This window comes from Canis lupus, chromosome 21 (genome assembly GCF_011100685.1).
Source record: "Canis lupus familiaris isolate Mischka breed German Shepherd chromosome 21, alternate assembly UU_Cfam_GSD_1.0, whole genome shotgun sequence".
NCBI classification, from domain to species: Eukaryota; Metazoa; Chordata; class Mammalia; order Carnivora; family Canidae; genus Canis; species Canis lupus.
The window spans coordinates 33,283,341-33,297,216 of record NC_049242.1 but is presented as its reverse complement, the minus strand read 5'-3'; the positions used below and the strand labels follow the sequence as shown (position 1 = coordinate 33,297,216).

The window sequence follows — 13,876 nt, the reverse complement described above, 5'->3', positions numbered from 1 at the left end:
TATTCCAGAGTACTCCAAAATCTTAACAGAAGCTTAACAGTTTAAAATGCTATACTATTTTGATTATTCATCTTCTAAAAATCAGCCTATGAAATATTTATCCCAGGTCTCAAGTATAAGATGTCAGTGTATATTACTAGACATTCAATATCTGCTTGAGGAATGGATGAATTTCAAATTTTTCTATAAGGGAACCAATTCTTTTTTTTCAAATAATTTTTAAAATTAACAATTACAAACAGCATGTTTAGTCAGAATAATAAAATCATGGTAGAAATCACTGACTAAATTTTTGGGGCACCTAAACTTACCTATGCATTAATACTTCATAGACAAAATAATGTTCATCTTAACCTGTATCTCTCACAAAACAAAACAAAGTGATCTAGAACTCCCTCCATAGTTTCATAATGGTTCAAAATGGGAATGTATTTCAGTGAATTATTTTATACCCAAAAGAAATCTAAGCTCCTCCCAAGGTGACTTTGAGCCTAACAATTTGGAGGGGTGGGGGGTGGGATAGGGACTGGTTCATTGGGTAAAGCAGGGGACTCTGGATCTTGAGGTTGTGGGTTGGGTGCAGGGATTAATCACAAAATCTTTTTTAAAAAATTAGCATCACTCTTGGTATGATCTAATGACAGTTGCACTTACATATGTAAGATTTAACTTTTTTATTTTGTTTTACTTTATTTTATTTTTTAAAGATTTTATTTATTTATTCATGAGAGACAGAGACACAGGCAGAGGGAGAAGCAAGCTCCATGCAGGGAGCAGGATGCAGGACTGGATCCCGGGACCCCAGGATCACGCCCTGAGCCAAAGGCAGATTCTTAACCTCTGAGCCACCCAGGCGTCCCTAACTTTTTTATTTAAAAATAATTTTACACTTAATTTGCGTAAACTTTCTGGGTAGGCTTCTTATAAAAATATAAGTTTCTTGAGGGCAGAGATCTCTAAAAACAGCCTATACACTGAAGATGTCCAATTAGGAATACTCCTGTGGCTTCTGAAAAGTCAACATAAATGTTTTTTACTTGAGTTTCCTACCAGCTAAGAGGAGCATAAAATAACTGAATTTCTACTTTAAAGAGGGACTTCTTTTTCCGTTTAAAAATAAATGTACACTGAACTTCACTAAAGCTTGCAGACTCAGTAGGATACCAAAAGACCAATTATTAACTGGCACAGGAAATTACAGGAGTCCTTTTAAGAAGCCTTTAAAATACTAAAATATAGAAAGTTGCAGAAATTTAGAAACAAATAATAAAACTGAAGATAGTAATCTGCCCACATATTAAGGCTGTTTTACCAAAGTGTGGTTCCCCCGAAAATAAAGGGGGAAAAAAGGAACCAATCCTCAGCGAGTTGATAACAAGCTTGGCACGTTTCAAGGCACCCTGCCTTACACTGTTCTCACTTGACCGTCACAGCAACCCTGTAGCCTAATTTTATGAATGGGAGAAACTCAGCAGCAAAAGGTTAAGCGACTTGCCCAAGGTCAGTCAAGAAAATCAGTGGTTCAGCTCTACCTGGAAGGGTGCACTTCACCCGACACTTTCTACTACAGAGCCCTGCCTCCCACTGTGGCATTAGCAGCGTAGAACAGGGAATCAGACTAATACAGATATAGGTAGCCCGCACTACCCTCGCCCTTCCAGAGAGGCGGGGGGCTTGCCTCTGAAAGCTTTCCCTAGCCGCCCAGTCGCAGGCAGGAAAGTTGTGCAGATCACCGATCAGCCCCGTGAAATGACAAGCTGACAGGCGCAGCCCCCAAAGGACCAGCTCTACATTCCCTGGAGCCCCTCCGAACCCGGCGCCAGCGAGACGGCTCCCGGAAACGTCTGAAAAACCTCCCAGTGAGTTTCGCCCCCTCCTGGGCGCGAGGAACGAGCTGGAAATGAGCCAGAGGGCGGCTGGCCACCCGAGCCTGCCATGTGTCCAGCCCGTCACGCCCGCCTCGCCTCAGCCGGCTCCTCATGCCTTGACCGCAGCCAGAGGCCCAGCTCAGGATCCGACGCAAAGGCTGCCTTGGAGGCCGCCACCACCGCAGCAGCCCGTGGCGCCCTGGCGTGGCACTCGCAGTCAGGTCCCCGCCCCACCTCTCCTGATGGGCCCCTGAGAGACGCCGTCCGCGCCTCTGGCCAGGCCCAGAGGGTTCGGCCTGCCACAGTCAGCCGCCCGCCCGGCGTCCTTACTTCATTGAGCTGGCGCTCCGCGGCCTCACGCAGCGCTGGGTCCATGGTGCCCCGCAGGGCCTCGATAATGGTGTTGGGGTCCATCGCAGCGCGGACTCGGTCAAACCCGGGGTTCGGGTGCTACTGGGCCAGGAATAGCGCCGCTCACAGCGCACATGGACCCGCCGCGCTCCGCAGCGGCAACCGGCGCGAAAGGAAAGAGAAGCGCCAAGGCCCCGGATAGAACCTCTTCGCCTCGGCGTGGAGGCGGGAGATGCTCCAGCCACTTCCTGTCGGCGCGCGCGCGAGGCACCTTGGGAGATGTAGTCCGCGTGAGCTTTACGCAGCCCACGTGGCTTTGAACTGTAGCTGCTACAGGCAGGTCTTGCTTTTCAAAAAGGAAAAATGTTCAGGCAGCACGTAAAAAAAAATTAAAACAACCACACGCAAAGGTTTCCCATAATAATATACCTGTGCGACCGTGAGGCGGATGTGATGCGAGATGTGGTGCCATCCATTGCTAGTAATTGAAAAAAATTTTTTGAAATGTAATTTCAGATGGTTTCTAAATGCCATAAAAATGTTCATAATCTTTACCCCAAGAATTCCCATTCATGAGACTTTATACTAAGAAAATGACACAAAAGATTAAATAAACTTTATGTGTGAAAGGTATTAAACGTTACATATCTATGATTACCAATTAGTAAAAATAGGATTTTTATTGAGTCTCCAAATTTTGGTAGGAACTTTATATAAATCACCTGTAAACACAGAATAAGAACATAATCTCTATTAGATTATTTATTTATTTATTTATTTATTTATTTATTCATTTATTTATTTATTTACACTCACCTTTTAAAAAAGTTAAACAGTTTCAGAAAGGTTAAATAACTTGCCCAAGTTCACTTAGTAAGAAGTTCACCTAGGATTTCAAACAGGATATTTCTGCTTTGAAAGTTTTCATTCTCAAAAAAAAAAAAAAAAAAGAAAGTTTTCATTCTCTTCACTAAAACACTGCTTTTTAAGAGAAATGTCAATATGAGAACTGTTAAGCAAATTAAAATAATTCAATTAAATATTTCACAGCCATTAAAATGACAAATATTACATATAGTAACAACACAAAAACAGTTATATGAGGCTATGGCTTTGAAACATGGGCAAAGACTGGAAAACAAAGCTGGCAAATGAAATAAATTGATTTTCTAGGGTGTTGAGATTTTGAGAAATTTCTTTTCATATTTGTCATCGCTATAATAAAATTATATAAACATATTTACTTATAATGAATCATAAACCTTCAAATGCAACTTGTTAAAAGATCACTTATTGTTTTTAGTTTGCAAAAAAAGAGGAATGGGGGTACAAAAATCTTTCCCTGAAACAGTGGACTTTGCAATATTAATATCTCTTACATGCCAACTTCTGTGCCTGGAAGGAAGGTTTATATAATTATTCCTAATTTACAAATAAAGAATCCAAGGTTCACAAGCTACTTAAATTGTGAAAGATCATAAAATTTCCTTAATATAACTTTAAAAAAATTTATTTATCTTTTCATGAGAGACACAGAGAGAGAGAGAGGCAGAGACACAGGCAGGGGTAGAAGCAGGCTCCGTGCAGGGAGCCTGATGTGGGACTCAATCCCAGGACTCCAGGACCATGCCCTGAACCAAAGGCAGACACTCAACCACTGAGCCACCTAGGCATCCCAATATAACCTATTGTTAACTCTATCAGTGTACTGATACAGTCTATTTAAGAATTTCCTGGGATGCCTGGGTGGCTCAGCGGTTCAGTGCCTGCCTTCCACCCAGGGAGTGATCTTGGAGTCCCGCGATCGAGTCCCACATCCCGCTCCCTGCATGGAGCCTGCTTCTCCCTCTGCCTGTGTCTCTGCCTCCCTCTCATTCTCTCTCTCTCTCTCTCTCTCTGTCATGAATGAATAAATAAAATCTTAAAAAAAAAAAAATTTCCTCTTCCTGGGGTATCTGGATGGCTCAGTAGGAAGAGCATATGACTCCTGATCTTGAGGTCATTAACTCTTGATCTTGGAGTTCTGAGTTTGAATCTCATATTGAGTCTACACCTAGGGATTACTTAAAAATAAATAAACTTTAAAAAAATCTCCTCTCTCTACCTATCCCTCAACTGTGATAGCCTTAAAAATAAGGCTTATGTTTTATTCACTTTTGTATCCCTATCACATATCATGAAGCTTAAATGTCTGCTAAGAGTTCAATAAATATTTTAGTGAATAGAAGAAGAAAGGAATGAATGAGCTAGTAATGAGTTGTTGGTGGCTGAGCCAGAATTGATACTTCAATTTTCATGATTCCAAATCCAATCCTCTTTGCACTACTACATATCAATTTTAGATTCCAGGATTGACTTGTACATTATGAAATTGTGACAATTACAGCATAGCACAATGTATGTAAAAGACCTGACACACAGCAGCCCCAGTAGCCCAGCAGTTTAGCGCCGCCTTCAGCTCAGAACGTGGTCCTGGAGACCCAGGATTGAGTCCCACATCGGGGTCCCTACATGGAGCCTGCTTCTCCCTCTGCCTATGTCTCTGCCTCTCTCTCTCTCTGTGTGTGTCTTTCATGATTAAATAAATAAAATCTTAAAAAAAAAAAAAAAAGACCTGACGCATAAAAAGTGCTCCAAAAATATTAATTCCCTTTCCCTGAAACTGAAAGGGAGAGGTGTAATGGAAAATATGGTTTTGGACAACGCCGGTGGCTCAGCGATTTAGTGCCGCCTTCAGCCCAGGGCCCGATCCTGGAGACCAGGGATCAAGTCCCATGTCTCCCTGCATGGAGTCTGCTTCTCCCTCTGCCTGTGTGTTTCTGCCTGTGTGTGTGTGTGTCTCATTAATAAATAAATAAAATCTTTAAAAATATATATGGTTTTTAAGCTGTAGTATTGGGAACTGGGACCCAGGAAGTTTTTCAGATCTAAAGCTGCAGTGGGGGGCAGCCCCGGTGGCGCAGCGGTTTGGTGCCGCCTGCAGCCTGGGGTGTGATCCTGGAGACCCAGGATCGAGTACCGCATCGGGCTCCCTGCATGGGGCCTGCTTCTCCCTCTGCTTCTCTCTCTCTCTCTGTGTCTCTCATGAATAAATAAATAAAATATAAAAAATAAACATAAAGCTGCAGTGGGGCCTGTGTATTGTGCTTCAGAGAGAATAGAGCTCATAGGATGCTAGATAACTGTCTGGGGAACCAGAGTTCCTTTATCCATACAAGGAGTTTGGCTCCAAGACTCTTCAAAAGCTTAGCTGCTATGTGATTAGCACACCCAACTTATCCGTAGGTTTATTATTTTTTGTCAAGCTACTGATGCGGAGAATGTGACTTATATGACTGGAAATTTAGATGTGAGCTCCTCTAGGGCAGGAACAATGTCTCTCTTTGTGGTAAACACAGAAATGAGCATGTGCTCAATCAATAAATGTGTAGAGATTAAAGAAAAGAGTGCTACATTATGCCAGTAGAAACATAAATAGATAAACCTACCTCAACGCTCAGTCTCAAGTCCCAATACCACTATAACCAATACATAATGCCTTCTTGGGTAAGATTAGTCTGAGGAATTCAGAAAAGTATAAATTACAAGGTTTCAGAGCTGATTTTTTTTTTTTTAAGATTTTACTTATTTATTCATGATAGAGAGAGAGAGGCAGAGACACAGGCAGAGGGAGAAGCAGGCTCCATGCCAGGAACCTGACAAGGGACTCAATCCCAGGACTCCAGGATCGCGCCCTGGGCCAAAGGCAGGCGCCAAAGTCTGAACCACCCAGGGATCCCCAGAGCTGATTTTGAGCTGGAATGGAATTGGACAAAAATAGAAGTAAGGAACAATGCAAGGGTCACTTGGTTAACTGATCCTATAAATGATGGCTCTGTTGTTCTAACAGAAAAAACATGTCTTCCTACAGGTATGAAAGAAAAGGACGGTCCAGGGAGTGACCGTACAACTATAAGAAAAGGGAATAAAAAGAATCAATTTTCCCTTTACAAACCTTCATTGGAAGCTTTTGTGGGCTAAACACCAGAGATAAGGCCTTGATGATAAATATCTAGCACCCAAAGGTATCTTAAGACCTAGACTGATCTGTCTGAGGTGACTGGATTTTTGTCAAGACATTCCATAATTACTGAAAGCCCACATCCTATACATCCTATGCTAGGACTATTTCAGATATCCAAAACATTTTAGACAACATTTTTCATGAAATTTAATTTTTAAAATAATGATAATCACTACTCATAACTAAGTGAAATTCATTTTTACACTTTGGTAAGATCTTTAAACAATTCAAAACATAGGGGGTTAGGATGCCTGGCTGGCTCAGTCAATATAGTATGAGACTCTTTTTTTTGTTTGTTTTAAAGATTTTATTTATTTATTCATGAGAGACACACAGAGAGAGAGGCAGAGACGCAAGCAGAAGGAGAAGCAGGCTCCATGCAGGGAGCCTAATGGACTCAATCCCGGGTCTCCAGGATCACGCCCTGGGCTGAAGGCAGCACTAAACCGCTGAACCACCTGGGCTGCCCAGTATGAGACTCTTGATCTTGGAGTCATGAGTTCAAGCTCGACATTGGGGGTAGAGTTTACTTTAAAAATAAATAAGTTTTCTTGAGCATTATCCTTTCCCAGGTATCTGCTTACTCCTAGGACCACAATATTTAAAAATATTTTAAAGTGGGGGGTTAAAAAAAAAAAGACATGGAAGCCAAGAAAAGAGTGATTATGTTCTGAGGCATGTACAAACTGTGCTGCCTCAGGAAACCTTTTATCTCACTGGCCCTCATTTTTTAGTTTTTACCTGTGAAACAAGTAAATAATCCTATCTGGGCTCCCAAAATTATTCTGAGAATCAAATGAGATTGGGAAGTGCTTTGTAATTAGAAAGATCAGAACAAAAATAAGTTGTTATTGGTATTTTAAGGGGAGAACTGAGGAGAAAGGAAAGTAAGAGGGCAAGGAAGGAGAGTTAAAGAAAGTGACAAAATGAGTTTTTGCAGAGCATCCTTCCTAGCAGCTAGAATTCTGCATGTTCAGCATCTTTGTAAGTATGTGTCTAAAGCTTAGTATGCAAAAAAAGGTAAAAGACAGTCTTGTACTGAAATTGTCAAATGAAGACCATTTCTCATTGCATTTCTTTTTTTTTCTTATTTTTAAAGATTTTATGTATTCATTTGACAGAGAGAGAGTGAGAGAGAACACAAGCAGGAGGAGCAGCAGAGGGAGAGGGAAAAGCAGACTCCCTGCTGAGTAGGAAGCTCTATAAGGGCTGGATAACAAGGCTCTATCCCAGGACCCTAGGATCATGACCAGAACTGAAGGCAGACACTTAACCCACTGAGCCACCAAGGCACCCCTATTACATTTCTTTTAAATACACTGACTTACAAAAATTGGAGTTCATGCTCTAAACCATATAAATAATTTTATTTTTTTTAAAGATTTATTTATTTTATGATAGACACAGAGAGAGAGAGGCAGAGACACAGGCAGAGGGAGAAGCAGGCTCCATGCCAAGAGTCCGACGCGGGACTCGATCCAGGGACTCCAGGATCGCACCCTGGGCCAAAGGCAGGCGCCAAACCGCTGAGCCACCCAGGGATCCCCATATAAACAATTTTAAAGATCAACTTCATCAAAGTTTAATTTACAGGAAATTCAATGAGTGTTCACGAAGTTATACAGTCATGTCACACTACCTCAATCAACATACAGATTATCTCCATCAGACCTTTCCAGGTAATCTTTACATGTTCAGCTCTGTGCCACATATGCTCACTGATGTTCTCTCTATCGTTATCAATTAGATTTGCCTTTCCTACTGTTTCATATACATGGAATCATTCAGTAAGTACTTTTTGTGTCTGGCTTTTTTCACTCACTGTAGTGTTTCTGAGATTATTTCCATGAAGCTGAGCGTATAGGTAGTTCCCTCTTTGTTGCTAAATGGCAGTCTGTTACCTGATATACAAATTATTCATTCATCTGTTGGTGAACATTTGGGTCATTTATGGTTTTCGCTATTGTGAATTAAACTGATATGTACATTCCTGTACAAGTTTGAATGTGAATGTATGTTTTCATTTCTCTGGTAAATAGCCAAGAATGGGGACGCCTGAGTGGCTCAGCAGTTGAGCATCCGCCTTTGGCTCAGGGTGTGATCCCAGAGACCGGGGATTGAGTCCCACATTGGTCTTCCTTCATGGAGCCTGCTTCTCCCTCTGCCTATGTCTCTGTCTTTTTCCTGTGTGTCTCTCATGAATAAACAAACAAGCAAACAAATATCTTTAAATAAATAGATAAATAAATAAATAGCTAAGAATGGAATGGTTGATTTATATCGTAAATGTATATGTAACTCTATAAGAAACTGCCTGAATCATTTCTCAAATTGGTTGTACAATTTTATATTCCCATGAGCTATTTATGGGCATTCCACTCTGCATATCTTCACCAACAGTTTGAATTCTCTGTCTTTTAAAGTGTAGAGTGGATGTGTAGTGGTTATGTGATTATGTATGTCATTACGCACTAGTGCATTTCTCCAATGATGAATAATATTGAGCATCTTTTCACGTGCTATTAGCCATTTGTATCATCTTTTGAAAAGTGTCTGTTTCATCCATTTTTAAAATTGGGTTGTTGCCTTACTGCTCTTGGGTTGTAAGATATTCTGGGGACAATTTTTTTTGGTCAGATTTCTGTAATGTGAATATTTTCTTTTAGTCTGCATCTTTTCATTTTCTTAATTTATCTTTCAAAAAGCAGTGTCCTATTTTGATAAAGTTCAATTTATCTATTGTTTCACGAGGTGATTGCACCTCTTGTGTTCTTTTTTTTTTTCACCTCTTGTGTTCTATATAAAAAATCTTTCCCACTTCAAATTGTAAAGATTTTCTCCTGTTTTTTCCTAGAAATTTGTAGTTTTAGCATTTATGTTTTGATCTATGGTCCAATTTTGGGGGCAGGTGATGTGAGGTAGTGACTAAAGTCATTTCCTTCTGCATATGGATATCCAGCTAATTAGTACAGTACAATTTTTTTTAAGTTTATCCTTGACCATTGAATTACCTTGGCCTCTTTGTTGAAAATCAATTGACCAAATATGTGTAGATCTATGTTTGAATTCTCTTCTCTGTTCCATTGATCTATTTATGTGTCTGTGCGGACTACGGCCATACCACCCTGAACGTGCCCAATGTCATCTTATCTGTGTCTATGCCAGTATCACAACACCTTGATTAATGTACCTTTCTAGTAAGTCTTAAAGTCAAATAGTGTAAATCTTTCAACTTTGTTACTGTTTTTCAAATTTGTTTAGATTATTCTAGGTTATTTGCATTTCAAAATACATTTGGGAAATTCAGCTTGTTAATTTCTAGTTTTAAAAAAGCCCGTTTAGGGGTACCTAGATGGCTCAGTTAGTCTGCCTTTGGTTCAGGTCATGATCTCAGGCTCCTGGGTCAGAGCCCCCATCCGGCTCTCTACTCAGCAGGATGTCTGTTTCTCCCTCTCCCTCTGCTTGCTTTTAAATACACTGACTTACCCCCACCTTGTGTGCACACACATGATCTCTTTCAAATAAATAAATAAAATCTTTTTTAAAAAGGCTTTTGGGGCAGCCCGGGTGGCTCAGTGGTTTAGCACCGCCTTCAGCCCAGGGCGTGATCCTGGAAACCCAGGATAGAGTCCCACATCAGGCTCCCTGCGTGGAACCTGCTTCTCCCTCTGCCTTCGTCTCTGCCTCTCTCTGTGTCTCTCATGAATAAATAAAATTTTAAAAATAAAAAATAAAAATAAAAATAAAAAGGCTTTTAAAGGGGCACCTGGGTCGCTCAGCAGTTGAGCGTCTGCCTTCAGCTCAGGGCGTGATCCTGTAGTCCCAGGATTGAGTCCTGCATCAGATTCTCCTCGAGGACGCTGCTTCTTCCTCTGCCTTTGTCTCTGCCCTCTCTCTGTGTGTCTCTCATGAATAAATAAATAAAATCTGAAAATAAAATAAAAAGTCTTTCGAGATTTTGATAGATAATGCATTTAATTTGCACATCACAAGATGTGGCTAGCTCAGTCGGTGCAGCAATCAACTCTTGATCTTTGGGTTGTGGATTCAGGCCCCATGTTGGGTGTGTAGATTACTTAAAAATAAAATCTTTTTAAAAATTTACACATAAACTTGGGTAAAATTAACATCTTAAAAATATTGAGTGTTTTGATCCTTTAATATGGTATATCTCTCAATTTTTTGGATATTTAAAGAATTTCTCTAACAATATTTTTAGTTTTCAGTGTACAGATTTCACACATATTTTCTTAAATGTATCCCTAAGTATTTCATGTTATATATAACATATATATATATCATTTCCAACTGTTTTTGCTTATATCTAGAAAGACAATTGATTTTTATGTTTTGACCTTCTATCCTACAGTCTTGCTAAGCAAACTTACTAATTTTAGTAGTTTCTTTTCTAAATTCCTTAGAATTTCCTGTGCATATAACCAGATCTTCTACACATTAAAATGGTTTTACTTTCTTCCCATACTTTAGCCATAGAGTTTTCATAGATTCTCTCTATTAGATTGAAAAGGTTCCCTAACATTTCTAGTTTTCTTAAGAGTTTTTAACATAAACAGGATGTTGAATTCTGTCAAATATTTTCCTAGAGCTATTGATACCATCATACGGATTTTCTTCTTTATTCTGTTAAGGTGGTGAATTATATTAATTGATTTTCACATGTTGCTTTCCTAGAATAAACCTCAGTTAGTCTTAATGTATTAACATTAAAAAAAACATTTTTATATATTGCTGGATCAATTAGCTAATTTTTTGGAGGACATTTGCATCTATCTTCATGAGGGATATTGGTCAGTAGTTTTCTTAAATGGTTTTACCTAGTTTTAATAATAGGGTAAAGCTGGTCTCATAAAATATACTTCTTCCTCCTTTGTTTTCTGAAAGATTTTGGGTAGAACTGGCATTATTTCTTCTTTAAATATTTGGTAGAAATCAGCAGTGAAACTATCTGAGCCCTGAAGATTTCTTTTTCGAAAAATTTTAAATAATGAAGTAAGTTTTAGTAGATATAGGACTATGTAGATTTGGGGGAGAAGTACACCAAATTTTTGCTTTTTTGATAGATTTTTAAAAATTAAAGTACATTTGACATGCGATATTGTGTTGGTTTCAGTTGTACAACACAATGATTTGATAAATATATACATTACAAAATGCTTACCATGATAAAGTGTGGCTACCATCTGTTATCAAAGTTATTACAGGGATGCCTGGGTGGCTCAGTGGTTGAGCATCTGCCTTGGGCTCAGAGTGTGATCCCAGGGCCCTAGGATTGAGTCCCACATCAGGCTCCCTGCATGGCGCCTGCTTCTCCCTCTGCCTGTGTCTCTGCCTCTTTCTCTGTGTCTTTCATGAATAGATAAATGAAATCTTTAAAAAAAAAAAAAGTTATTACAATATTATCAACTATTTCCCCATGCTGTACTTTTTATTTTATTTTTTTTTAAGATTTTATTTATTTATTCATGAGAAAGAGAGAGAGAGAGAGAGGGAAAGAGGCAGAGACACAGGCAGAGGGAGAAGCAGGCTCCATCCAGGGAGCCTGATGTGGGACTTGATCCCGGGTCTCCAGGATCACGCCCTGGGCTGAAGGCGACGCTAAACCTCTGAGCCACCCAGGCTGCCCCTTGCTGTACTTTTTATCCCCATGACTTACTTATTTTACAACTGAAAGTTTGTATCTCATAATCTTCTTCATCTATTTAACTCATTCTCCCATCCCTACCCCTCTGGTAACTACTAGCTTGTTCTCAGTATTTATGAGACAGTTTCTGTTTGGTTTGTCTCTTTGCTTTGTTTTTAAATTCCATATATAGATGAAATCATGTGGTATTTGTCTTTTCTTTCTGACTTATTTTACTTAGCCTAGTACCCCTTAGGTCCATCCATGTTATCACAAATGGCAAGAGCTCATTCTTTTTCATGGCTGAGTAATATTCCATTATACATATTCACACAGAAATAGAGAGACTCTACAATTCCTAGCTTTGACATGACTGAAGTCCTCAATTTTCTATCCTGTAAAATATAACAATAGTAATTTTATCATTAGATTGTGGTAAGATCATATATATCAAGCAGTTAGCACAAACCATGCACACAGAGTATGGGAAACTCAACAAGTGGTAATTTGAACTGACACCTCACCAAAGAAGACATACAGATGGCAAATAAGTATATAAAAAGATTCTCAATATCATAGGTCATTAGAGAATTGCAAATGAAAACAATAAGATACCACTGTACACCTATCAGAATGGCTAAGGTAAAAAACACTGACAACACCAAATGATGGTGAGATTGTGAAACAACAGAAATTATTTCTTTTTTTTTTTAAATTTTATTTGTTTATTCATGAGAGACACAGAGAGAGAGAGAGGCAGAGACACAGGCAGAGGGAGAAGCAGGCTCCATGCAAGGAGCCCAGTTTGGGACTCGATCCCGGGACTTCAGGATCACGCCCTGGGCTGAAGCCAGGCGCTAAACCGCTGAGCCACCCAGGGATCCCAGAAACTCTCTTTCATTGCTGGTGGAAATGCAAAATGGTACAGCCACATTGGAAGACAGTTTGGCAGTTACTTACACAACTAAACACATTCTTACCGGGCAGCCCCGGTGGCACAGCGGTTTAGCGTTGCCTGCAGCCCGGGGTCTGATCCTGGAGACCTGGTATCGAGTCCCGTGTCAGGATCCCTGCATGGAGCCTGCTTCTCCCTCTGCTTGTGTCTCTGCCTCTCTCTGTGTGTCTCTATGAATAAATAAATAAAATCTTTGAAAAAAAATAAAATAAACACATTCTTACCATACAATCCATACAATCCAGCAATTGCATTCCTTGGTAGTTGCCCAAATGAGTTGAAGACATATTTCCAAACAAAAATCTATACATGAACATTTATGGCAGCTTTATTATATAATTGTCAAACTAGGAAGCAACCAAGATATTGTTCAATAAGTGAATGGATAATTAAGCCACATATGTTCGTGCAATGGTATATTACTCAGCAATGAAAAGAAATGAGCTGTCAAACCACATAAAGACAGAGGAAACAAGTATATGTTGCTAAGTTAAAGAAGCCAACATGAGGGCAGCCCTGGTGGCACAGCGGTTTAGCACCGCCTGCAGCCCAGGGCATTATCCTGGAGGCCCTGGATCGAATCCCATGTCGGGCACTCTGCATGGAGCCTGCTTCTCCCTCTGCCTGTGTCTCTGCCTCTGTCTCTCTCTGCATCTCTATGAATAAATAAATAAAATCTTAAAAAAAAAAAAAAACAAAAGAAAAGAAGCCAACATGAAAAGATTATATACGATATTTATATGACATTCTGGAAAAGGCAAAACCATGGAAAATGTGAAAATATTAGTGGTTGGCAGGGGCTCAAGGAATGGAGAGAGAGATGAATAGGGAGATTTTTAAGTAGTAAAACTACTCCACATGATACTACTTATATAATAATATAAGGTACATGGCCTTATATATTTGTCAAAACCCATAGAATGTACAACACAAGAAGTGAATCCTAATGTAGACCATAGACTTTTGTTGATAATATATCAATATCAGCTCATCAATTA

The 13,876-nt window shown here is 39.7% G+C and overlaps 1 protein-coding gene across 1 annotated transcript in view; it reads right to left on the bottom strand.

Moving 5' to 3' along the window:
- The window catches only part of IPO7 (importin 7), a 55,891-nt gene extending 53,470 nt beyond the window's left edge, over window positions 1-2,421 (bottom strand). Inside the window, exon 1 of the mRNA XM_038569015.1 lies at window positions 2,199-2,421. Within this exon, the coding sequence (XP_038424943.1) occupies window positions 2,199-2,282 (84 nt within the window). The 5' untranslated portion in view covers window positions 2,283-2,421. The remainder of the gene's footprint in view (window positions 1-2,198) is intronic.
- Between the last annotated feature and the right edge of the window lie 11,455 nt (window positions 2,422-13,876).